Below are 26684 nucleotides of genomic sequence, written 5' to 3' on the forward strand. Positions count from 1 at the left end.
GCTCAGTCTCCTCTGTCTGTCATGGGCCGGGGCAGCTACCACCAACCATGGTGGCTCTGACCTTTCACTAACTGTCCATTCTGTTTTAAAGGACCAAGACAGGGCCCACTGAATGAATCAAATGTCAGTTCCTAATGCAGCCAACAGAAATAACTCAGGAGGGATCAGCACAGGGCAGAAGGAGGGAGGGGGACTCTATTTTTAAACTCTCCACTCACTCCTCTAACAAACAATGACAAATTATGCATCGTCCCTATCCCAGCCTTTTCTAAACCATCTAAACCGAGGATCCCATCCAAATGCCTTACTTTGACCTAAGAATCAAATGCCCCAGAAGGTAAAACAACTGTGTAACTCCACGTGGAGAAACAATCCACTTTAATTTCCCTTAAAAGATATTCATTGAGCCTTTACTACGTTCTAGAGCAGTGATGTCCAATAAAAATATATTGCAAGCCACATTAAAAAACATTTTAAAAGTAAAAAATATGTTACTTCAAATAATGTTTTATTTGAAGCCAAGATATCCAAAATAGTATCGTTTCACTATGTAGCAATATAAAAATTAGTAATAATAGTTTAGATTCCTTTTTTTGGTACTGGTGTACATTTAAACTGGTGTGTATTTAAAACTGGTGTGTATTTGCACACTTACAGCAAATCTCAATTCAGACCGGCCACATTTCAAGTGCTCAGTAACTACATGGGGCTGCCATATTGGACAGTGCAGCTTCAGAGAGCTGAGCTCACAATATGATCTCCATCCTCACAATGATGTTAATATTTTCTTCATTTTATAGAAAAGGAAACAAAAAAATGCCTTAGAGAGTAACTGACCTGGCCAAATTCACGAAGTTAATACGCGGCAAAGCCATTATTTGAACCTACACATCCAATTAACATCTGGTGCTCGAGAATGAGAGCTGATACTGCCCCCACTTCTAACCAGATGTTTTAAATGCAGGATCCAAACCTTACATCTAACTCTCAGCACTCTGAAAGTCTTGCATTTGTACATCGGAGGCATAAAATGTGCCCTCATCCCAGTGTAAGTGCTCAGCGAGCCAACTGTTTTTAATTTTTTAGGATGTGCTATATTTGAAAAAAATTTAAACTGATTAATAACTGTGCTCCACATATTATCTTTGATTATATTTCTTTACTGATACATTTTTCTCACCCTCATATTTAGAAGAAAAAATATTTCCTCACATAATTTCATCATGCATGAATACATTTCTCTGCTTTAAATAACTACTGTGACCAAAAGATAATTTTCTAACAAAAATATTTTCTATTTCCTGATATTCTTCGACCCAGAAATTTAACTTTCAGGAATTTATCCTAAGGAAATAATTAGAAATGTTGACAAAATTTTTTGGACAAATATGTTCACCAGCATATTATTTATTATCACAAAAAAGTCAAATTAAATTTCCAATGGGAAAATGATTAAATACACATGATGGAATATTGGACTTCCATTAAAATTTATGTTTAGGAGTTTAATGATGTGGAGGAAAGTTTGTAATAAATATTAAATGGGGAAAAAAGCAGTTTACATTAGCAATATGACCTTGACTATATAAAAATGCATATTATAGATCAGACTATAAATCTTGAAAGAGAAGAGTGGCTGGCAGCCAGCTATGCACTGCAAGCTGAAGTTACTTCAGAGACCTCACAGCGGGGTCCCGCTCCCCTCACACAGATTATCAGTTCCAGAAAGACACAGTATGGCCATTCCTACTCTCACGGGGTTTAGTCAATTTACAAACCTGAAACTTGAAAGGAAAATACTAGTAAAAATTCACAAAATCTTCCACCCTTTACAATTCCACTTGTGATCTAATTTTGAGCAGAATCCCTATATAAAACAGATATCCTGCACAGAGGTAGGGCCCAGAGACAGCACCTAGTAGGCCTTCTCTCACTAATCACCAACAGTGATTCTTGAAGAATTGCTAAAATTCTTTAGGATGCCAAAGAACAAATCAGAAAATCCTTGTTCTAGATAAATCAATACTTTGCAGATGAAGGATTTCAAGGATTAAAGCGGGCTCATTTGCATGGCAGGAGACCAGGACTCAGATACTGAGAAAATCTCCCTTTGCCTGTTTGGAGAGAAAATAGTAAATCCCTATGCTTATCATTATGTTAAAACAACACATGACCTGATAGCCTATTCTAAACAAACAAGAGATGGGGTGGGGAGGGGAAGGCAAGTAAAATCCCTGACACAAAACCAAAGCCATACTTTATTTCCATTCTTTTCCACCAAGAGTTACTCCCCATTAATTCTCAAGCTTAAAATCTCATCATAGTTATTTTTAAATGTCTCCTTCTTTCTTTTTATTAACTACCACTAATCATAATATTTTACATTTCATACATTTTTAATTTTCTCTTTCTTGAACTTGTTCTCACTCTTTATGCTACTTTTCAGAGATCCTAAGCAGATTCTTTCACCCTCTTTCTTACGCGGATTTTTCTGCTTTTGTTTAGAGAAAGAGAAAGCCTCTCAGGACCATCATTCCATATTGTCCCAGCCTTTTCTCTCTGCCCTGCCCTACTCTGCCCAAAAGTATGGCTACATTTCGAGAGGAAGAAGCAAAGGGAGGCAGGAATGTGGAGCCAACACAGAGATTCTACAAGATACTGTACAAGGAAGATCGTTCTTGTTCCAAGCACTGTGCTCAAAAGAATGGTCTCAACAGTACAACATCCGGATGTCCTTGAATACCTTTCCTGGTTAGATTCATCTGTTGGGAGAATCAGAAATGCATGTCTGGGAAGTGACAAGAGGCTAAAGAAAGCAGAGGATGTGTGAAGAGGGGAATCGATTTTCCATAATGAGATGCCAGAAACACTGATAAATCAAGCAGAAGGAAAAAGGAGGAAGAAAGTTCAATGACAAGAGCTGTTCACAGGCCTGAATTCCATGTCTACTTCTGTGACAAACTTCCCGGCACAGATTTGGGGAAAGCAATAGGCTTGCCGTTGCTTTTGGGGTGACTGGGAACTATTGGACAACTTAGAGCCCTGGCACAATTGTAAAATGGAGACAATACTCCTGAATGGTTGTTATGACAAGGAAATGAGATCACGCATGTCAACTGCCTAGTGTAGTGATTCCTAGTAGAGGAACTAGAACTTACTAAGCAATTGTACAAAGCAAGGTTGAAAGCACAGGCTTTGGGCTCTACTCCTGGCTGCACTGATTATTATCTCTGAGCCTCAGTTTCCACACTTGTAAAATGAGCATAGCAAAGGCACTTGTGGTGGAGATTCATGCAGTTAATCCCTGTGGCATGCTTAGATCACTGCTGGCACGGGAATTACTCAAGAAACGTGGCTTTTTTCCAGTGCATGCTCATTCCTTTCTCTTCTTTAATTACTCAAGGGGAAAAACAGTGAAGAATTTAAATAGTCTGGATTCTCTTCCTTCTATCAAACATCTGCCTCTAACATTTCTAGTTACTTTTCCCCGAATAGTAAGGAAGCAGTACTGCTGATTGTTAAGAGTTTGGCTGACCAGCCCTGTAACTTTGGGAAAGTTACATAAGTTTGTTGAAACAGTTTTTTGTCTATAAAACAGAAGTGATATTGACTCTTATGTAACTGGGTGGCTGATATGTAGTAAGCACTTCATAAATGCTAACTATTTTAGTATATCATCATCATATACCTTATTAACTGTTTTGATCACTAACAGATTTCACAGTTATAGTGGATTCGGCCATTAGTTAAAATAGTTTCTGAGATTCAATGAAATTTTAGCTAACTGCTAACTCCAATTAGGAAGATAAAAAAAAATTATTACATATATGAAATGTTCTTTGTAATAAATTTAGGTTTTAATTATTAAAAGTCTTTGGGACTATCACATACCTTAGAGGACTTTTCTGTTATTTTATTAATGTCATAAAATAAGTTAATAATATATCTGTGATACGGTGGGTATATTCTTGAGTGTACAGTAAGGAGAAATGGAGCAGTTCCTAACACTACTAAGTGACGGTAGTCAATCATCTGTATAATTCAATTTCCTCATTGGTAAAGTGAGGCAACAATATCTGTCCTATCCATTTCAAAGAAATGATCATGAGTTCATCGAATTATGATAACCTCCATGAAAAAAACTGAATACATGTAAGATGTTTTGGCACATCGGATACTCTTCTTTTTATTATCCCCCTTATCAGATGAAGCATTCACTGAGTGTTTCCTGCTGTAAAATGAGAATCCTGCTCTGTGGGGCTGGGCATCACCATGCGGAGGTGGGAGGAAGGCCAATAAAAACCTTCTGGAGAATTATAGCTGCACACGGAACAGAATTCAAACTGCGCAGCTGGGCTCTCTTCACGACCATTGTGGAAAAAGAGACCGCTCTTCGAAGGAACTCTGGCCGCAGAACATTTTGGCCTAAGGGCTCATCCATCTGTGTTCTTGACCATCCCATACACTGATAAGTGTGGCATCCCTAAATAGGCAGCTGATGTGAGCCATGCCAGAGAGAAAGAGGGGCAGAGTCTGGCAGGGCCCTCTGTCTGCTCAGGCTGCCAGTGATTGTTTCTAAACAGACAGAAAAACCGAGACAGAGTGTCAGGGAAGAAGACAACCAGACACTGCTCTGCTCTCACGACCTGCCTCCCTGACTCCTATCCCTGGCTATTTTTGTTCCAACTTTTCAGTGTCAATATCTTGAAAACAAATCTTTAGGATGTTTGTTGTTATTAACATTTATTATTATGTGTGTGTATATATTTGTGTGTGTGTGTATAAATTTTATATACATATATTTATATATATATATATATATATATATATTTTTTTTTTTTTTTAACAATACAGCCTTCACAGTGTAGGAAAGTTGAGAACTACCACTAGATAGGAAATGGGTGAAGGAGATCCCAGCAGTCTCTCAAAATGCAACAGCCCAGAGAAAACTGCTGTTGACTTTCATTCTGTTTCTTACCAGAAGTTCGGAAGCTTTAAGTGGAGTGCAAATATACTTAAAATATTTACAAGTTGATGAGGCCTAGAAATGCCAATAATTGAGTATAAAATTTTAACTTTGCAGCCTAAGATACCAATATGTCGCTCTATATATCCTAAGTGTGATGTTCTGAAGGAAACATCTAAAAACTGAATTTTTTCTTTAGGGCCTGACTTTCTGAGTGCCTTTTACCAATTTCTGAGCAAGCCTCAGTTTGCCCATACTCTCCACCTCCCTCCTCCTCTGACAGAGCACTCACAGTGGGCGGCTCTAGAAGATGCTCCACGACGAGTCCAGGTGAGCCAATTTACGAACTGGGTGGCCAGTCCTTCATTCATCCGATAAATACTCCCTGAACATCTTCATGTGCTGAGCGCTGGCCCAGACTCTCGGATCACGGCTGAGTGTAAGCCTGATAAGGTCTCAGTCCCATCCCAGAGGGGGATAAAGATGTGCAACAAGTAACAAATAAACAAGATTATGTTGTACTATGAAGGAAATGGAAGGGTGTTATGATCATTGGTAAGTTGGCAGGAGCAGGGTGTGGAGGTGAAGCTTCAGATGGAGCTGTTGGGGAAAGTCCCTACATCTGAAAAGGAGACAGAAAGGTCCAGTTATGTGAAGATACCTTATCTGACACTGAATGCTTATATGTGGTGTCTGTTCGGGGGCTTTCTTTCAGAGCCTTCATTATTTTAGCTTTATGGTAATAACAGGTCATACTTATTGAACACTTCATATGTGCCAGGCTTTGTTCTTAGCACTTCATATGTATTCTGTCAGGAATCCTGATCTTAATTTTGAGAGTGCCTTTGTCTTTTTCATAATAAAAAATAATTCATTCATACTGTTATGTGTCAATTAATACTCATGACAACCCTATTAACTAAGGTTATGTTTAAATTTTACAGATGAGAAAACAGAGGCTTGAAGAATGAGAGCTACTTCCTATGACTATACAGGAGAGTCTTACCAAGAACATCATACGCCCCAAACACAGTATTCCCCCCTCCCCCACCCTTGGCCTTTATCTAGTCAGTCACCTGCTCTGTCAGTTCCACCGCCTAATTCTTCCTCGGCCACCTCCCTGCGGGTGCCTCTACCACCCTCTTATACACAGTCATCTCAGAGCATCTAGATAAAAGAGTGAATTTTTAAAAATACAAATCTGTTCACTTTACTCACTTCTTGAAATCGTCAGTTAGCTTTATTCAAACGTACCCAGTGGGGCTCTTCTTGGAACTTTTAGCTCGTAAATTTAGAACAAAAGCCTAGTGATAAATTCTCATGAACGCAGATCTTAACAGAGATAGATCCTGGAAAATCTAAGGATGGACACTTCCTGGAAAATCTAAGGATGAACAATGATACACAACATTTGCTTAAACAAACTTCCCAATTAGGTCCTGAAGAATAATGCTGGAAACTTCTTTAGAGCTTTAGAAGAAAAGCAGTGAAGTCAGTTCTGAAGTGAATGTCACTGAATGCTTTGTCTTCTGTAATTTTTTTTTCTTTTAATATTCTAGTAATCCAGATTCTATTGATCAAATCAAAGAGAGGGGAAAACCTGAGTGGGGTGAGGGGCAGGACAAGCCTAACCCTATGAAAGTCTGAGAAAGAGCATGAGACACTCTTATTTATAAGGAAATGGGAATCTCGGTTTCTCTTTCCAAATCTCATCTGCCAACCAGAGCGGCCATGAATGGGTCTTCTGGGGGCTGCGGATCACAAGGCCTGCTTAGAGCTTAGAGCCCCCGGCACTTCGTGGTTCCATCTGTTTTCCTGACCCCCCCACCCCTCCACACTCCCACCCCCGCCCCATCTTCTTTACAAAAGGAAAAGAGCATATCATTTCATGAAGTCAGCTTTGGGTAAGAAATAAAGGTTTAAAGCATGTTTGTGACTCAAGATAAATGTTTCTGTTGAGTCACTGCCTCTCTCTTCTGAAAAATGGATTTGGCTCCCTGCCCCACCCTCAAAAAAATGACTACAGGATTTCTGCACAAAATCTTTAAAATGATCATAATCTGCTCCAATAGAATAATGTTTAAATGCTTAAAAATAAAGTGAGAACAAAGAATATAAAAAACCCACTAGTTATTTTCGAATGATATAAAAAGTCTAACACATTACAAATGGGCATTGTACTTATTTTGAGTTCTCAAGCAAATTAGAACTCTGAGTCTTGTATCTTTCAACATAACACAGGACTTATATTTAATTTTAGGGCTTAGAGTCAGGACCAGAAAAGTCAACCAGAATGGCCCCTCTTCCCTTCAACTGTCCATCCTTTACTGAGCAAGTACCAGATGCCATGCTGAAAGTGGGCAGCTACCTAGATCAGACGTGTATACGAGTAGTTACAAAGAGTTTTAAAAATCAAGCACAAGCAGCAGAGTCTCCAGGAAAACGGAGAGGAGAGTAGTGGCTACCAGGCCTGGGGGGTGGCAGAAATGGGGGGATGTGGGTCAAAGGGTACAAACCTCCAGTTATTAGATTAGCAAGTTCCAGGAAATCTAATGCACAGTATGGTGGTTATAGCTAATAATACACTATTATATATTTGAATGTTGCTAAAAGAGTAGATCTTAAATGTTCTTATCACCAAAAAAAAAAAAAAAAGGTAATTATGTGATGTGATGCAGATATTAATTAATACTATGGCGATAATCATTTTGCAATATATAAATGTATCAAATCTACATATCGTAGACCTTAAACTTTTTCAGTGTTATATATCAATTATATCTCAATAAAGCTGGAAAAAATAAATGCAAGGATGAAAGAGAAGGAAACTATTAGTACTGTCTTCAGAGCCAGGAAATAAATCATAGAGGAGGAGCCACTTGAGAAATCAGGATGGGATTACCTGGTAGAGCAAAGAGAAGTTGAAAGAGCAGCCCAAGCAAAGGAACCAGCCTGTAGAGAGGGATTAGCATGGGCATACAGGGCTGGAGACGGAAGCTGTGCAGAGAACGATGAGAGGGTCAGGCAGGATAAAGGCGGGCATAAGGCTGGAGAGGTAAGCAAGGACCAGATTGTCAGGAGCCATGAACACTTGCAGGGCTGGACTCTCCTCCACAGTCAATGGAGAAGGTTCCAGGAACTACTTCGAACAAGGGCAGTAGTTCTAGCAGGAGTTTAGAGGATGGGTTATAGGGAGATCAATAAGGAGGATATTGCAATGTTCCAAGAAAGAGAAGAGGGGACCTGAAATGAAGTTGTAGCCACATGCTGAAGAACTGGGTCGAACATCAGAGTTGCTTCCGAGATGGACTTGATAAGACTCTGGTGGCTAAGAGGATGTGAGGAATGAGGAAGGGTAACAAGACAAGGATGGCCTCCAGGTCTCTGGCTGGGGAAGTTGCATAGATAGTCATGTCATTAACCAAGTCAGAGTGGGATTCATGTTTGGGGAAGGATGAGAGTCTGAGTGTAGTTGTAAACCCATTAAGTTTGATGTGTTAGATGGGAGCTGTTGTATGGCCTCCAGGTAGAGGTGGCCAATGAGCACTGAAAGAATAGGGTGACACCATAGGACTGAACACTGTGTGGAGAAAGAGAGGAGGTCAAGATCATCCTCATCAGTGAAAACACTGCGCCTAAAATCTTGATCTTCTTATTCCAAGTTCAGTGGTCTCTCCACTTTGCTGCCTTATCTCTTTCCAAACACCAGTGAAGAATAAGCTTTACTGTCTCCCAGTTGTGATAAGGTAACATTTTGAAATATTAATCAATGGGCTTCTCTTTTCACCTATACTCACAAAATTCCTGGTGGCCTTTTCTTGATCCCCCTAGAGCAAACTTAACTTATCCAACAACAATAACAAAAAACAATAACCACGAATACTTGACCATTAATTTCACAAACCATTACTCCAAGACAGAAAGACCTCTCTCTCTTACTGCCTGAAGAAAAGAATCCGCGCTCTGAATAAAAGGAGAATTAAAGGGGCCACAAGTAGAGGAGAGGGCGAGATAAGAGATACCAGCCTCCAAGGATCGTGTGCCATCCACGGACAGCACCAAGAAGCCTCATGGGAGTCATTACCCAATGAGCCACCCATAGACTGTGCAGCAACAACGTAGCTGTCCATCCCCTCTGATTTATCTACTATAAGAGACACCTGTACTCACTCACTAAAGGCATTCTTAAAACTCTGTGAATAAAGATAGGGACTGAATACCTACAGGTACCCTCACTGTAGAAGTGGCAGGACCATGAAGGAAAATTTTCCACAGTTGTCCATGGAGGAACTGGCTAAAAATCTCCCACAGAAGTTGGATGGGGACTAGGAGTTCTATAACTGCAATGCATTCTTCAGAAACCAGCATCAAAAATTCCCTTGGAGTAGAATTTAAGCCATCTCACTGACCGAGGTTATCTATAATTCAGATTCTTCCTTCCATATAAATAAAGTGTTTTCTCTATCCTGGTTGAACCTAGGGCTTAAAAATTCCCTGATGTCAATGTCTTAGGCAATCCATTGACAGTGCAGTTCTATCAGATGCCAACATACCCAGAAGTTTCCCTAGAAGAAGAAATGGGTGACAATGCTGTTCTTACTGGCTCTAATTAGAATAGCCTCTTTTGATCTGTGTTTAATACTCTCAACCAAGTATCTATTTCCTTTGTCCCTATACAGGATAAATTTGTTTTTCCATCCCCTCTGCTTTATTATTTCACTCCCTCCAGGCACAAGTCACCATTACAGATAAACCATTTTTCTCTGAGTAAAGGAAATTAAATTGAGCTACATTAATGAATGGGGCTCTCATTTTTTTCTCCATATTTCCCAACAGCTTTGCAAATGGTATTAAGAAAGAGGGCATCTGTATCTCCTTGTGGAAAATGCCAGGCTCTTCTGGAACTGCAGGCTCCTTGTGTTGCTGCTAAGTAATCAAGAAGCTAGAGGTCGGAGAACCCAATTCTTCCACTCAACACACCAGCCAAGGGCCTCTCATATACACTCTAGTTGCATGCTCGAAATGAGGAACACAAATGGCCGATAAATCCCAGAACAATGTCCAGCTGCTCTTAAGTTTTGCCTTTCAAATTATCAAAGATGTTGAAGAACTGTTATACCCAGTTTTAAGGCTACAATAAGAGACATTCTTATATATAATTTGGTGGGAGGTGGGGAGGGCGAGAGATATTTTTACATATTTATGTGATGAAATAATGTATGTCCATTAAAACTAAAATTGTGGAAGAATATTTAATGTCATGGGGAAATGCTCATGCTCTATTAATAAGTGAAAAAGCAGATCACAAAATAGTATCTCTAATGTAATTCAATATTTGTTAAAACTATATAGATGGATTATACACATTCGTACTACAGTTTGAACATAAGAGATAGCAGATATTTTTTAAATTTAATTTTGGTTTCTATTTTTTCCAAATTTTCTACAATGACTATCATATAGCTTTTGATTTCAAATTAAAAATGAAACAAAATGGCTTCTGGTAAACCCTAATGCCAGGAGAATATTCCCCTTATATGTTTTCTCTTATATAAGCAAAGGCTGTCCTGCCAGCACTTAGAATTTATACATTCATTCATTCATTGTTCACTAATTTGGCAAGTATTAATTTAGCTCTGGCTGTGTGTCAAAACATCTCTAAGCACTAGGGATAATGTGGGGGTGAAACGGGTAAAGTCTCTGCTCTCGTGAAGCTGATGTTTTTGTCAAGCGAGACAGTCAACAAACAGGAAGACACATAAATAAATTAGAAAGTGCTCAACAGTGCCAAGTGCTCTGACAAAAATCAACCAGGGTGATGGCATGAGAGACAACAAATGGGTTGTTGGGAGAACTACTCAGATTGGGCATTTAGGGAAGACTTCCCAAGGAGATGAAAGTTGAGTTAAGACTTAAAGAAACAGGCCTGCAAATACCAGAGGAAAGGCCTTTCCAGGTGGCTGAAACAGCTCATGCAAAGGCCCTGAAGTGGCAATGAGCTCAGCATATTCAAGGGAGAATGAGAAGACCAGTGTGGTGGGAACATGGAGATTCAAGAGGAGGACGGTAGGAAATGCTCTAAGGGTGGGCAGGGGGCAAAGCACCAGGGCCTCATAGGCCAGAGTGAGGGGCTTAGATTTTATTATAACTGGATCTGAGTATAAAAAATTCACCCTGGCTACTGTGTGGGACATGTGGTTAGAGGAGGGAGATAGGAACAGAAGCAGATAGGGGCAGAGCATCCAGGACACAGAGAAGAGTGACTGCAGCTGGGGTGCTACAGTGGCAATGATTCTGGGGTGTATTTAAAAGTTACAGTGAACAGGATTTTGCCGATAGATTTGACAATTAAGAATCTTATGATCATTGAGCGATGGGAGAAGTTTAATGGGAGAAGATGGGCATTTAAAACCAGACTCCTCTACTCTGGATGGAGCAAGTGCTATAAAACAGTCTGAACTGGGAAGGAACAGAATATGGCCCCAGGAGACTCAAGACAGATCTACGCAGGCTGTCAATCAGCAGAGCAGGGCAAGGCCCCAGACACAGAGTAGGGGTCAGGTGCCTGGCCCGGCCCCAGGCAAAGGGGCCTCAAGGTCCGGGGCGAGTTGAATCCCAGGGACACCACTAGAGCAGAGAGAGACTTGGGAAAAGAAACAAGGCTGGCATGAGGACCAGAAAAAGACAGGACAGAGCAAGAAAGAGAGCAAGACTAGGAGCCTGAGGCAAGGGCTGGGCTGTGGCTTAGTTCCCTCCCAGGTAAGGGCAGGTTTGGTCCTAGAGTCAGGGGTGTGGCCGAGCCTGTATTTAGGGGCCAAATTGTGCAGCTGTGGCAGAGGGGCTCAGGCAGGGTCTGACATAGGTCACAAGGGCTGCTCCAGTTTTTGAATATGGATAATCCTTCCTTTAATAGCAAAATCTAGTCTATGTTTAGATTATCAAGTGGATCATCCCGAAAACCCTATTTACTTTTCTTTCAGTCAAAGCATCTGCCCATTTTCACTTTCCTATGCCACACTGGAGTTTTGGGGTTTTAAAAAGTTTCAAATTGGACTTCTAAGAGAAAATGTTAAAGAATATGAGGGCTCTTTCAAGTGGGGGGAAACATTCACTTTATATTCCCTTTTATGCTAGCTGCAATTAATTTCAGTTTTATGCTGGAATTTTGTAACCCTAAGGAAAAAACCTTAGGGTTAAGGTTAAGGGTTAAGAGTTAAGGTTACGGTTAAGGGTTAATGGTTAAGGGTTAAGGTTAGGGTTAGGGTTAGGAGAAAAAAGAAAAAATAATAATAATGGGAAAAAACTTAACCTGCTTTTATAGATCATTACACCACACGTTTACTGTGTCATTAAAAACATTTCAAAAGAAGTTGTCTATACCTTTTGTTTTCCGAGGTACTAATGAAAAGCATGTATTGAAAAAAAGCAGTAATTTGGGGAAAGAATTACTAAAGAATAGTCAGAGTGGAGAGGAAACTTAGAAATCATCTCACCTTGTTTTATGAAAGAAGAAAGAAAATCCTAGTAATGTCAGTGCTCAGCATGTGCCAAGTAAATGTTTATCAAGTGAATGAATGAATGAGCCCCAGCCCTCTCTCTCTATCTAATGCTTCTCCTACGACCAGAGAATCCCCCCAAAGGTGTGTCATGTATCCATTCCGAAAGTAGAGTCAGCCCCCACGTAAGCTGTGGACTCAGAACCACAATACACTTCAGCGAGAGTGACACAGCACCTACCAAATAGCTTGGTAAACTCCAAACTCTGCTTAGGTGACTCATCCTGGCTCTCCAGGGTGAAAGACTAAAAGCATGTAAATGGCATGTCACCACCGTAACTAGAGCAAACAGATCACACATCTATTTTAGGAATCTGAAATTTTGGCACGAACAGGGATTTCAGAGTTTCAAAAACACGCCCCGCCCTTTTCTTTTTTTGTTGACTTATCTATGAGATCAGTTGTATCCAAAATTTGTGGGTGGAGAGAGTTTGCTCATACTTATGAATAAATGCATATTTATTTATAAACTAGACACGTGCTGTCATATATTATGGCCATTATGAAACCTACACAATAGAAATTTTATGAGGTGATAAAAGTGAAATACCAGTAGAAGTCTACATAGTTTCTCCTCTAAACCCAGTGGGACATTATATAAGCCCACCACACACATGCCTCACTCTGGAAGTCACGGCTCCAGGGCCCCCAATTCACCATCGGCCAGACTAAGTGGGAGGTCACACCCCTCTGTAGATGGCATTGGATGTGCACCCCAGTGGACACCCCCAATATCCAGCCTGTGCCAACTGACCAAGCCTCTTTTTTGAACCCTGCCCACACTGCCACAGACCTACCATTAGGAGTGTACTCAAAAGAGTAGACCTAGTACACCCTACTCAATAGTTTCTTCCACATACTTGGCACTGGGTCTTAACAGAAGAGCGGGTGGGAAGGAGATTCTGTAAGATCCCGCCTCCCTGTAAGCCTGGGTATCACAAAGAACATTTACTTAACACTACCAAGCCACTAACAAAAACACTAGAAAACAGAATCCCATGCCGACTGTGGGATTCAGAAAATTATAGCTTCTGCTTTCTAATGGCAATGGTTTAGTAATATTTTCACTCTCCCTCTCCTGCAGCTTCTTAGGGATGTGGTGGGAGTGTTTACTTGTCTAAGTGCCAAGCACAATGTCTTTCCCGTCACAGACCATGCTCTGGCTGTCACGGCTGTTCATGCTTCTGTTCTCCCCTGGCTCACTGCCCAGCCCTCAAGGACTGTGACTGGATTACTTCACGGGACATTTGACTGACATTTTTTTCACCCCGGCTGCATCCTTTAAAGCAATTAATTACTAATACTGACGTACAGCAGCAAAGCGCCAACCTGAGCAGGAGCGGTGATTTGGGAAGTTCCACACTGAATTACTTTCACTAATTAGACAAAGATCCTTAACACAGACTATGAGTAATTAGAACTAGGCCTGGAGAGAGCCGTTCCTTATTTAATGAATTCAGCTTTGAAATCAGAACGTGATTCCCAGAGGGCAGCGAGCCTTTCTGTGTTTCCCTGCAGCAGGCTCTACGAGGATTTTTGGGGGGGGTTGGGGGCACACTGTCCACAGCCTTCTCACCACTCACTCCGAGGTCAGGGGACATTATCCAGTGTGTGGCAAGTCTCCAAGGAGTCACTAGATCCTGGCCTGCTAAGATTGAAGACCAAAGGCTTGAACGCTGCCCAGAATACTCAGGAGCCCTTCCCACTAAATCGCAGATTCTCTACATTTATATAAGTCATTTCTTTTGAGACTTCATTTCATATAACTGAAAAATAAATGCTGTTCCCTAGTTACTGATTCTATTTTAGCAAGAAGGAGGTGAGCCGTTTTAGATGTGTTTGAAGATACCTGGGCCAGGAGTTTGAGAACCAGGACCTGATTCCCACCCCAGACTTATCCAGCTATGTAACTTCAGGCAAATTGCCTCCCATCTCTGAGCTTTCTCATTTATAGAATCCTGAGGAATGTGCTGGATCAGAGATCAGCAAACCTTTCTTGGAAAGGCCCAGATAGTAAATGTGAGGCTCTGCAGGCCAAGAGGTAAAATCGAGGATATTATGTAGGTACTTATATATAATCATTTAAAATGTAACCTTTAGCTCTTAGGCTAGAGAGAAAAAACAAACAAACAAACAAACAAAAAAACAAGGTGGGGGCAGCCACAGGGCATAGTTCACCAATTCCTGTACTAGAATATCCAGGACATTCCCTCTAACTCTCAAAATCTATGAAAGGTATTCCTGATGCCACGTTCCCATTCTCATTTTAGAAGACCTCAAGGCATAGTCCTGCAGTCTGACCTTGACATTCAGCGAAAGAATTAGAGTTTATAGCAGAAAGCCTTTGAGTGGTGCTTAAGTCCAATTTTCTTATTATAGACGGGGAATATGAGGCTCCAAAAGGTGGAGCATCTTGTCTATGTTCACCCAGCTGCCTGGTGGAGAAGCCTAGACCAGAGTTTCTATTTCTTCACTTGTCCAAGGTGCAGATGCAGACACAGAGCAGTGACTTGAAATACTGCTATATTTACAGAGGAATACTCTATTTCATAAAATGAATAATTTATGGGAATTAGCCAACTACAGAACTACAATGACACACTGTTAACATCTGATGATGTAAAATACAAAATCCTTGCCAAATAAAATGTACATAAATTGCATCAGGAACAAAGCATTTAGCTTCTTTACAGCAGTGTAAAATACTTAAAATTTCAAAGATCTCTTTCAAGTGATACAAACTGCATAAGAGTACTTAAGTTGTCAGTAAATACCAGAAACCAAAGTCTTAAAGATGAAACGAACTCTAAAGAAAAGCAAAAAAAGAGTACAATACTTTGAAGAGTTTACAAACATTACGAACTTGAATTTTCAGAACTCACTCAAGCCTTTAGCTCATCCCACCCTCTTCCCAGTTGACCTTGGCATCTCCTACCCTAGAAGAGCTGTTCTACCCTAGAAGAACCCAAACTGTGGTTCTTTCTTCCAGAATAGATGGGATCATGGATTCTGAATTTTGACTCTGCTAATCTGATACTGCAGTTATAAGTAAAACCAGGAGCTGTCCTCCGCTCCATGGAGGCTCCTGGCTCTTGGGGAGCAGGTTCCACACCGCTGGACTCCTGTCAGCATGGGGAGACTGTGGGTGCTATTAAATAAAAAAGTTCAGGAGAGCCAAATGTATGCAGTGCTAAAATGCTGTTTAAAATGGAGCTTTGTATGAGTCTCTTCTAATTCAGGATATTAACCCATGTGTCTGCATTTGCATTAAATATGTTCCCAATCTTTGTTGAACTACAGTTCACTTTATGATATGTTTTCAACATTAAGCAAACAAAGCCAGGATTTTAAAAGTGGTACACACAGGATGATCGCAAAGGCATTGAAATGCACAGCAAAGAAAATTGCTAACACTGATTGCTTCCAGGAGGTGGGATAATCTGGAAAGTGATGTTTTTTTCTGCTTATTTATGTTTTTTTCGTACTTTCTAAATTTTCTAGATGATAAATATGCTTTATAATAAGAAAATACAAACCCCATGGCAGGGATAACTACAATTAGAGCTGGAGTTAATTGGTCTGCCGTTACCAGCTAACAGTAATGCAAGGGGAATGTGGTTCCATGGGACTTATTAACAGCTCCTACAGTTTGATAGAACATAAAAGAAGTGTCAAAAAGACCAGTGCATCACTCCTAATGTGTGCCGTGACATAGTCTGAGCCCAAGGGAAGAAATGACTCAGCACATAGGGGAAAATGAAAGGGAAGAAAGAGGGAAGAGAGTGGGCACAGGAATTCAGAATCAGTGTAAACATTACAGCCTTGGGCTCTTAGAGACTTCTTCAGTGATAAGATTGGAGCAACTGTGTAGTATGTGAGAGGCTCTGTCTGGTATGACATCGAGAGACCCTCACATGAGAAAATGCAGTTAGCCCTACAGGTCGCCTGGGATGTGTTGGGGTGTACAGTGGGTGGGGTCAAGAGTATGGCATGCTTGGTGGATGAAGGCAATACTCTTTTTATAGGCTCAAAATGCCTTCATAGCTTCATATACAGACTTTCTAGAATTTCAATGATGCCACTTTAAGCTGTCTATAGTTAGGGCCAAGCACTGTAAACCAGCGGTCTCCAACCTTTTTGGCACCAGGGACTAGTGCTCCTATGAGAATCTAATGCCTGATGATCTGAGATGGAGCTGAGGCAGTGATGCGAGCGCTGGGGAGCGGCTGCAAATACAGAAGAAGCTTCACTCTTCACTCGCTCACTTGCCACTTTCCTCCTGCTCTGCAGTCTGGTTCCTAACAGGCCACTGACCAGTACCAGTCTGTAGACCAAAGGTTGGGGACCTCTGCTGTAAACAAACCTTTAAACACCCCCACTGCTCTTCCCACACACACAGAGAATCACGTCTATGACAAACACATGCACTCACATAACACGTGCACAAACACACGCAAACATCTACAGGGAGAGTACTAAAGGGTGGCTTGGAAGAGTTTTACCATCCTCCTTAATTTCCATCTTTCTGTGATATAGACATGTTCTCAATCATATGCAAAAGCAGCTTCATGCAACCGCATTGCCATCCCCAAGACGCTCCTTTACAGAAATTCTTCTGTCTCCACTGTGCTTTTGTTTTGCCCGGAGGAGAGTGTTGAACATTTTCAACTCTTATTTAGTTTTGTCTACCAAGGGGAAGAAAGCATGGTATCCAGCCTGTTTAATTCTGCCAGCCTGTGCCATTGTTCTGGTAGACAAGATGATCTTCAGTGAATGCCAGTTAACTGCCAGCTACCAAGTGTCATATGATTAATTTCATTCTTCTCTACCATAATGCAGCATCTTTCCATAATGAAAAATATACTCCACCAATAAAACATGCAAGCCTTTTGCTGTCTAGACTACAGATACCCTACTTCATTTTGCAAGCGAAGCCACTCAGATTAATGACACTTTAAAATGTCATTTTCACCCAGAACAATTCCCACCTTCAATTTTTTCCTCTCCTGTAACTTTCAGAAGCTCTACGTGGCACTTTTCAAATGGTTTGCCAGTCTCATCTAAAGTTTTACACAGCACTAATATTCTCAGATTCTGTAACTGAGCCACTTGAGGGTAACGCTGAAAACTTTCCCGTTGCCTAGTAGTGCCTAGAAACTGATTTTGTATTTTCCCTGCTGAGACACAGCCAACTTCAGAGCTAATCCTCCAGCTGTCGTGTGGGTGAATGGGGTCACATGTTCTCCCAGAATGCCGCTGGGCTAATCTGGGCAAGCATGGTCTGCCCAGCTGTCTTTGAGAAACTTGAAGTTCTAGGAGGAACAGAAAAAGTTTATCAGACGAATGAGTGGTGGTGACCCCAGAGAGTCCTGGCAGCAGCAGAGATGCCACCACTACGGCACCCATTGTGAGACAGGGTGCCAGGACGTTCTCATGACCTCACAGAGAGGGAATCTCTAAGGGTCAAGAATGATAAGACCTTTCTTCTCCCAGCCTGATTTTTTTTTTTTTAAAGTCCTAATCAGACAACTCTTTAAATAGGAGTCATGCTGCCAACCTGGACCTGTTTATGGATCCAATTTCAAAATGTGCGATTTGTAACTCCCCCAAACAAGAATATGAGCCACTATGTAGAGATGGGGAACAGCAACATCAAAGGCGAGCAGTGATGTCCAAGTCTCCTTCACTCCATGTTTGAAACCCAGAGAGGCAACATACAGTACCTAACTAAACAAAACAGATATTTCCTATATCTAAACAAAATCAATTTTGCTACTGACTCTGAGTGGTGCTGATTTAAAACTTTCTGTGTCTCAAGTGTCTCATCTTTAAAGAGGTCGAAGTCTTTTCACTCTCAGTGAAAGTCTGGGACATAAGGGTAGAACCTGGACAGGAGAACCTCCACAGACTGCATATCTGCCTTGTAATCAGTGACCCCATCTCCACATCTCTGCAGTCTCTTAGCTTGAATCCCCTGCCTCCGCCCTAGTCCCATTCTCACTGCCTCAGTTCAGCCCTTATTTATCTATTCTCTGAGCTCGTGCAATGGTTCCTGTGTGGTCTCTGTGTCTCCAACCCAGTAATTCTCAACCAGGGAGCAATTTTGTTCCCCAGGAGACGGCTGGAAATACTTGGAGACATTTTTGGTTGTAAGACTGATAGGGTACTACTGGCATTTACTGGATAAAAGTCAGGGGTGTTGCTAAACACTGTACAATGCATGAGCCAGCCCCCAACGAAGAATTATAAAGCTCAAAAAGTCACTAATGCTTAGGTCGAAAAACTGCTTCAGCCAAACCAACATCTCATCTGCCCTTTACACAGCACAAATGATCAGGTCATTTCCGTGCTTGAAATCCTCCAGTGCCTCCCAATTGCCATCAGGTTAAAGTCTAAACTCTCCAGTAAGTCACAAGACACCATCATGATCTGGCTCTTTCCTAATTTTCTGCTTCACCTTTCACTGTTCCACTGACTCTTCCTCCCCAAAGCCACACAAGGAACCAATGCAGGTGGACCAGCCCACCCACAGCTCTTTCTACCTGTAAGTCTCATCCATTCATTCCTTTGCTCACCATTTTTATGTCAGATACTCTAGTGAGACTAAAAGAGAACAGACGTTCTCCAGGCAGCTTGAGGTACTGATGTCTCATGAGACATGCAGAAAAGTGAGCACGCAATTCAATTAGCAAAGGCAGAACCTCTGTGATCCCAACATGCTGTGAGCCTCCAGGGAAGAGAGTGTCTTCACCTTTGTAGGCCACAGCAACTTGCACACACTAAGTATGGTCTACCAGTTGTATACCTTGTCTTTGTCATGTTTGTTATAAGGAATGAATGAATTCCCAGCCTCTTTCAACTCTGCTCTTGATCAGACAAAAAAAAAGTACTAAAATATCAAAACCTAAGGATAAAACAAAATTTGTCACACTGTAAATGTCCAGAAACAGAGCCTATCCACAAAAGTGGAAACATCATTGTTTAAAGGTATACTATCCTCTGCTTCTCTTCTCTTTATGTATCAGAGAAATATAAATCTATAAAATAAGTACTCATCTCTATGGAATGTCTAAATCCCACTGTCTGACACCCAAAGATAAGATACTCAGAGCAGAATCTGACTCTCAGACAGTAACCAACAGATAGATAATGGTGTCAAGAACACAGAGCCAGGTTCACTGTGGGAATCAGAACTTGAAATTCTATGGTGCCTAAGATGACTTTGCTCTCTTCTCTAGATTTGGAAATTCATTCTCTCTACTGGACATTTAACAACGTTATCATTTTTACTTCTCTTCCTTTTAAGTTGATTCTAGATCCTGGAAGTTGTTATGATTTACCTGAGCTTCAAAACCCACAAAGATGTCCCATAAGCCTGTGGCATAAGGAGATGGATTTTTTAGAAAAAGCAATAGTTTTATTAGAAATTTATAAAGCTATTTTGGACTTTTTAAGAGAAAGACCTATCAGTTTAACTTTAGAGCTGATGAAAGAATGTAAGATTCTTCTATAAAATCACTGGAAACAATGAAAAAGTGGCTTATGGATTCTATAGGTCATGAAAATTTTCATTTTTATTGCTGTTAATTATAAGGTATGTATCTCTTATTCACATAGTTGTCATGTTAAATCTTGCCCAAGCTCCCCTTCAAACCTGGGGGGCACCTGGAGCAACAGTGACCTGGCTTCCACACTTCCCATGGTAACTGTTCAATCTGTTTGGTCTTCCAACTTTTAGTCCCATCTGGGTTTCACAGACAAGGCACAGTCACAATCCCAAGCTTGGATGGTTCTTTCTCCCGTCCTCTTTTCTATTCAACCTCAGGATAATCATGATCTCCAGAAAAAGTGATTTCCACTCAAACCAATATTCTAGGCATTTTGGAGAAAGCCCAGAAAACTATTAATGATCAGAACTGAAAGCTGCTTTATTTCACTTGAAAAGCATACAAAAACAGACAAGGTGCTGAAAAATGTAGACAAGGAACAGAGACCCAGAGACCCTAAAATTAATTTAGCATAGAGCTTACAGAGTTAACTGTTAAGGCAGAGTAAAGGCCATTACTTATAACATGTCTGTTCTTAATATCACTTTGTGGCCCAGCTGAGGATAAAGGTGTCTTCTGAGGCCCTCTCCTCTGTATTTTGCACGCTTTCCCTCCGCACATGGTATTTTTGGCATCCAGGTGCCCAGTTCTCCTTCTAACCATATAAACTTTTTTAAAGGAAATTATTTACTAAAATTCTCTGTGTGAATTAGTTGCTACCACTCCCCCAAGGATATTTGCATCCAAGTCACATTCTTATTATGGCCTGACAAGTTTTCTTTAATGCAAGAAATTCTTGACTTGAAGTTGCAGGTGAAAGTGATCTTTTTGGGACAGAGTGACCTGTCCCCTTGAAACTGCCCAGTATCCGGATTTTAAATAATGAAATCAAAATCACATAAAGAAAAAACATGTTATGGTTGTGTTCAGGGTTCCAATAACTATTTGGGGTGAAGTTTTTTTAATTTATATAATACGGTACCTAGGACAGAGCCTGATACATAGTATTTGTTTTGTTTAACATGAAATCCTACCATTTGCAACAACATGGATGGACCTAGAGGTTATTATGCTGAGTGAAATAAGTCAGACAGAGAAAAATAAATACCATATGATTTCACTTATATGTGGAATCTAAGAAACAAAAAGAACAAACTAATCAAAAACAGACTCACAAATACAGAATTGTTTTTTAATTTACTTCGAAATTAATAAGAGCGTGAGATTTGCCACACTGTCTATCTGCAGCAACCAAGTGTGATGAGCTTATTTCCAAGTAAGTAAGTCAAGTCCTTAAAAGCACACAAAAAAAGGAAGCTTAGAAGCACGTATATTATACTTTTTAAAAATATAACAACTTTTGGGTTGAAGTAGACTTCATATGTTTTAGCTTAGATCAAAACTGTCAGACAAGGACTTATGGAAAAGGAAACAAGAGGCTGGAGAAATACTGAGACAGAAAGGGGATGACCAGCATAGAGATACTTGTGGAGGATTCTTTATAACCACTAATTTCATTGTGGTTATAGTCAAAAACATCACCATCCAACAGAACTTTCTGCAATGACGGAAATGTTCATCTGAGCTGTCTAAGACGGAAGCCATCAGCCACATGTGACTATCAAGCATTAGAAATTTGGCTGATGTGGCTGAGAAACTGAATTCTTAATTTTAACTAATTTAAACTTAGTTTTAAATAGCCATATATGGCTAATGGCTACCCTACTGGACAGTGAGAGCATAACGCCATTACTGCTTTAACATGTAATTTTAGGAACACTTTGTACCAGTGAACTCTTTCCAGGAGAAACTGATAGAATGCTCAATATAATGCTGTCTTCCAGTGAAAATAAGCTTATTTACCAAAACCACAGTTTATGGCTCACTCCAACCCCCATCTCAACCATTACCAACCTACCCAGGATTTGTGCCTCGCTCATTCCTTCAGGGTAAGCCTCCAGCAGTGGCCTCTGGAAGGCAGTGTACTTACCCTCACCCAGAGGAAGGTCCTCTTCCTGCTCATTGGGGGAAGGCAGCAGAGGTTGCAGGGGTTCCATGTTAATGATGAGCTGTTTGTTCAAGGAGTGGGAACTGCGGCTCTGGGTAATGTTGGCTCTGAAAACAGACACAAGCCAGATAGAGTTGGTTTCCATTAGGAATATCGCAGTAGGCTATCCAGGCTGGGAACAGCCTCTAGATTCCCATGGTGGGTTAGGCCAGTGGTAAATATGGCATAGCACTCAAGACACATAGCCCTTTTTATCTTTAAGGTCCTGAAAAAAATGTCTGTGTATCCTAATGCAATACAGTGAAAGAACATGTGTTTTCCCATATGTCATCAGATTTGGGCATGCACGTGACAACAAAGACATTTGAAAAAGACATGGGAGGTGTGGGTATCACTGAACTAGACAAGCAGAAAAGTAAAAGAAGGGCATGGCTCAAAGTAATTTAACCAAGACTCAAACAAACAAACAAACAAACAAACAAACAAACAAACAAAACCTCTATCAGACAGATGACACAGATATTCTATAGCTATAAGCTATCTTTGTGTCACTGGATGTCCAAAGTTTAATATCGATGTTTAATACCCCCATTCCAATTCACACCCCACTCACCAACCAGCCACAGAACCCAGTTCTGCTTTCTCCTTTTAAAAGGAGCATGCGCATGTGTCAGTGGCTGTGACAAACAGCAGATGTCCAGGAAACCATGCGGGTGTCTTATCAAGACTATTGGCTAACAGCTGGGAAGCCCATATACACTGCCTGCTGCACTGGAGCAGCTGCTTGCCCTGACAACAAGGAGTGGGGTGCCTCTGGTTGGTGTCTGAGCACCCCGCCCTCCACCCCAGGTTTCTTGTCAAAACCAAAACCAACTGATCCTTCAAAGTTGGTATCAAATGTCTCCTTCCCCTCTTGGATTGGCCTCATGGCACTCACGAACACATACTCTCTCATTCTCTGCTCACATGACTCTCTCTTCTTTCGCAGCTCACTGCATTTGTCACCTCTGTCTCTCTGTAATTATGGTTGTACTAATCATAATCAGCCCCAACTTAATAAGCACCTTAAGGGCTTGTCTGCTTTACGGCTCCTCGTGCAGCACCCTGAGGAATTTTCAGGTTTGAAACTGAATGTAATCCTGTCTTGACATAATTGCCATGGGTGCCATGTTTCTCCTCTCTCCCAATCCGCCCATCAGCTGACTATGCTAAAATACCTGGCCCACTCTGCAGTCCACACATGTGTCTTCACCTGGCATAAAGCAGTTTCCAAACGAAACTGTCATTAAGAACTCTAGTGAGAAAGGTTTCCTTTAGGAACTACAAGTATATTCTAAGATTGGCTCCAAAAACTGATGGCATAACACACAGTGACTAAAATGAGGCTCACAGAGTGCCTTCACCACTCCTTGGAATGAAAGGAGATGCCACTGGCCTGTTATCAGAAGCTCTATCGGGACAGACTGTCAGCTTCTATGGCTTGGATGAGAGACAATTATAATAAAATCATGACCTCACATTTGTATGGCCCCTTATAATTTTTAAACCACTTTATTTTAGTCCTCAACAAAACCTAGAAGTTGGACAAAGTAAATTACAAATTTTATTTTATAAATGAATAAAAAAACTGATGATCTGAAAAGTTTAGTGACTTATCCAAGACTACAAAGCTGGTAAACAACACAGCCAAGATTAGAACCCATTCGTGACTTCTAAACAGGTGCTCATTTCAGGTACAGATATTACCTCTGGGTGTCCCCTGGTGGCGGCTGCTATGCTCAGGTAACTCACACAGTCAGCCCTGGACTCACCAGGCCTCTCGGATGGGCAGGTGATTCTCACCAAGTAGCCAGCCCAGAGGGCCATGCATGGGGATCTTGTCATCAGCAAAGACCAGTGAAGTAACATGAGAGTTTGTGTCTTTTCTTTTTTTTTAAAAAAGGAAAAATCCCAAGACAGTGATCTCAGTCTCTCTGTGTGTCTCTCTCTCTAGATAGACCCATCTCAACAGAAGAAGTAGTCCAGGAACTTGTGATTCTTTGGAAAGTAGAATCTCAGGTGTGAGGATAGATAGCTAATTGAAGCCTTATCATCACCATTCTAGATTAACGGTCGGTCATCTCCAAACACCACCAGAGAAAGAGAGCTCATTACTATACTCTCACTTTTGAAAGCCACATCGAAGAAGTCAAAATAATTCAAAAATAATTGTTCAAGAAAAAAGTTTCCTACCATGCAACTGGCAGGAAACAAGAAGTTGCTACTGGAAGTGTCTCACATCACCATGGCTCTGACCACAGTGCTGCCTCTTGAGAGGTCGAGGGCCCCAGAGCAGCACCTTGGACAGATCTCAGGTCTCAGAAAATCACAGAGGTGCTGTTGTCACCCCACACTCTTAGTTTAGTTCAGGCATTCATTCAACAAATATGTACTGATCTACTATTTGCCCAGCACCTGGGTTAGGTGTTAGGGGACATGGAGATGACCAAGACAGGCACAAGCCTTGTTTTCCCAGAGCTTGCTTTGTGTCTTTACTTTAAACTAATTCTTCCCCATATTGTTAGAGATTTGGGAGATGGTGGTAAAGAACGGAGGACCAGAGAAGCATCCTGAGGATATGAACTCAATCAGCTTTCATATACCTGTCAAAGGGGGTAGTGGAAGGAAAAAGAAAGAGCATGCAAAGCATTGTCTCAAGGGGCCTACGGGTCCTTGTATACAGTAATATCCTGAGGAGACTTTAGAATATTCCAGAAGGGGGAAACTATAAACTGACTGGTGCCTCATTTCCCATCTCCTCTGGTGGCTCAAGCCACTCTAGGGAAAGATTTTCACTAAGGCCAATCTGCTCCCTTCACCCCCTTCACTATTAATTATCTGGAGCCTGGTTATTCGAAGTACAGTCTGTAGACCAGCCACACAGCCATCATCTCAGTGTCTGTCAGAAAGGCCAGTTTCATGATTCGGAATCTGATTTTAACAGGATCCCAAGGTGATCCCTGTGCAAGTTAAGGTTTGAGAAGCCCTGATCTAGATACCATAACTCCTATAAATTATGGAAACTTGAATTTAAAAGAGAAATATTTTTTTACAATTCTTCTCTGATCTTATTAACTATCCCTAGACTGTAATTATGGGACTCTTGGAAAGCCTCATATATATGGAATTTGTCTCTCCGAAAGTATATTTTGTTAAAAAGTTTCCTACATTGTGTTTGTGCCATCAAGGGAACTCCCTAGCATTATTTCTTGGTTTTTTTTTTTTTTTTTTTGAAATCAAACACTCAAGCTTCAAGTTGAAAGAATAAAACCCAAGCTGAGCCCCTGGGGTAGTCTGCCTCCCAGCTCCTAAGAGAATGCCAGATGCTTTCAGGGTGGCAGATGCTACAGAAAAAAAGAGCGTAGGCTTAGTTAGGTGTGCCCCCCAAAATTTATGACCTTATATCACTTAACCTCTCTGAGATTCAAGCTCCCTTGTCTATAAAATAGAAGAATCAAAGTAGGTGATATCGAAGTCATTTCCAGCCCAAAGATTCTGAAAAAATTCAAATAATACGTTTTATCATTTCCTCTTCATTTCTGCTGCACGGAGTAACCACAATTTGAGGTGGAGGAAGGCTAGCTATAAAACAACTATTTAAAAAAAAAAAAAAAAGACCATTGTCATCAATGGGTGAGCTGTAAGGCTTTCACAGGTATGGTACCAAGGTGCCCAGCCAAGGCACTCCAGCTTCTCTCACTCCCCAGTTTTCAGGCTGGTTTTACAGACTTGCATGTGACAGCTTCCCATGTGGTCATCCAAAACCAGGATGGATTATTCTCTGTATACATTTGCTAGAAACTCATGCCAGCAGCGGTTCTGCTCCCCCATGTGAGTGAGAAGAGCTGCTGCTTGGATGGCCACACCGGGCTGGCTTGGCCGCACTTCCGAGAGACCACAGCCTGCTCCTGCCTGACAACCCCAGAGACAAGGTGAGAGGCACCCTGCTCGCTGGGTCACACTGGAAAGAGAGGAGATGGGGCAAATCTGAGCATAAGGCAGACTCCTCTAAGTTCAAAGACAGAGAGGGAAGGACCGGCGCCAGCCAGTGTGTGGGAACTTCCTAAAGAACATAGCTTATGATGATCTTGCCTTCAAAACAGAAAGCATTGTGATGAGAATGTTCAGCTTTAGATATTTAGCATGTCTGAGGTTTAGGATGTACAATGACTTGTGAACGTTGTGGTGGTATGAAGTTCAACATCACCAAGAGAATATTTAATTCCTAAGAATTACATATATTGCCACCTTAACAAAGATGTGTACCCTTGAACCTATAATGACCAAGTCCTCATTCCTCTGAGTAACCCTTGGAAGTAGAGTCCAGCGAGAGATGAGCATCCTACCCCCTCATGTGAAATAGCCCAGAAAAAGCTGGGCTGATGGTGGTAACTGGTCACATCTGATGAACAGAGGCAGAAACAGAGGGCAGTTCTAAGAGGGATGATGGACTCAGCCAGAAAATGACACAGCCTTGCCTCATACACATCGTGCTTGTTCGTGTGACACTCAAGGTCAAATGAAGCCAATGACTCTCCACAGAGCAAGTACTGCAAAATGGGGCCCAA

General features: G+C 41.2%; 1 protein-coding gene across 6 annotated transcripts in view; it reads right to left on the minus strand.

The window, feature by feature from the left end:
* Positions 1 to 26684, minus strand: part of FRMD3 (FERM domain containing 3) — a 323707-nt gene that overhangs the window by 31047 nt on the left and 265976 nt on the right. For all 6 annotated transcript variants that reach the window (XM_023537767.1, XM_023537766.1, XM_023537764.1 and 3 more), the window contains one exon: positions 22060 to 22184. In XM_023537767.1, the coding sequence (XP_023393535.1) occupies positions 22060 to 22184 (125 nt within the window). The remainder of the gene's footprint in view (positions 1 to 22059; positions 22185 to 26684) is intronic.

Source organism: Pteropus vampyrus, unplaced genomic scaffold (genome assembly GCF_000151845.1).
Source record: "Pteropus vampyrus isolate Shadow unplaced genomic scaffold, Pvam_2.0 Scaffold199, whole genome shotgun sequence".
NCBI lineage: Eukaryota > Metazoa > Chordata > Mammalia > Chiroptera > Pteropodidae > Pteropus > Pteropus vampyrus.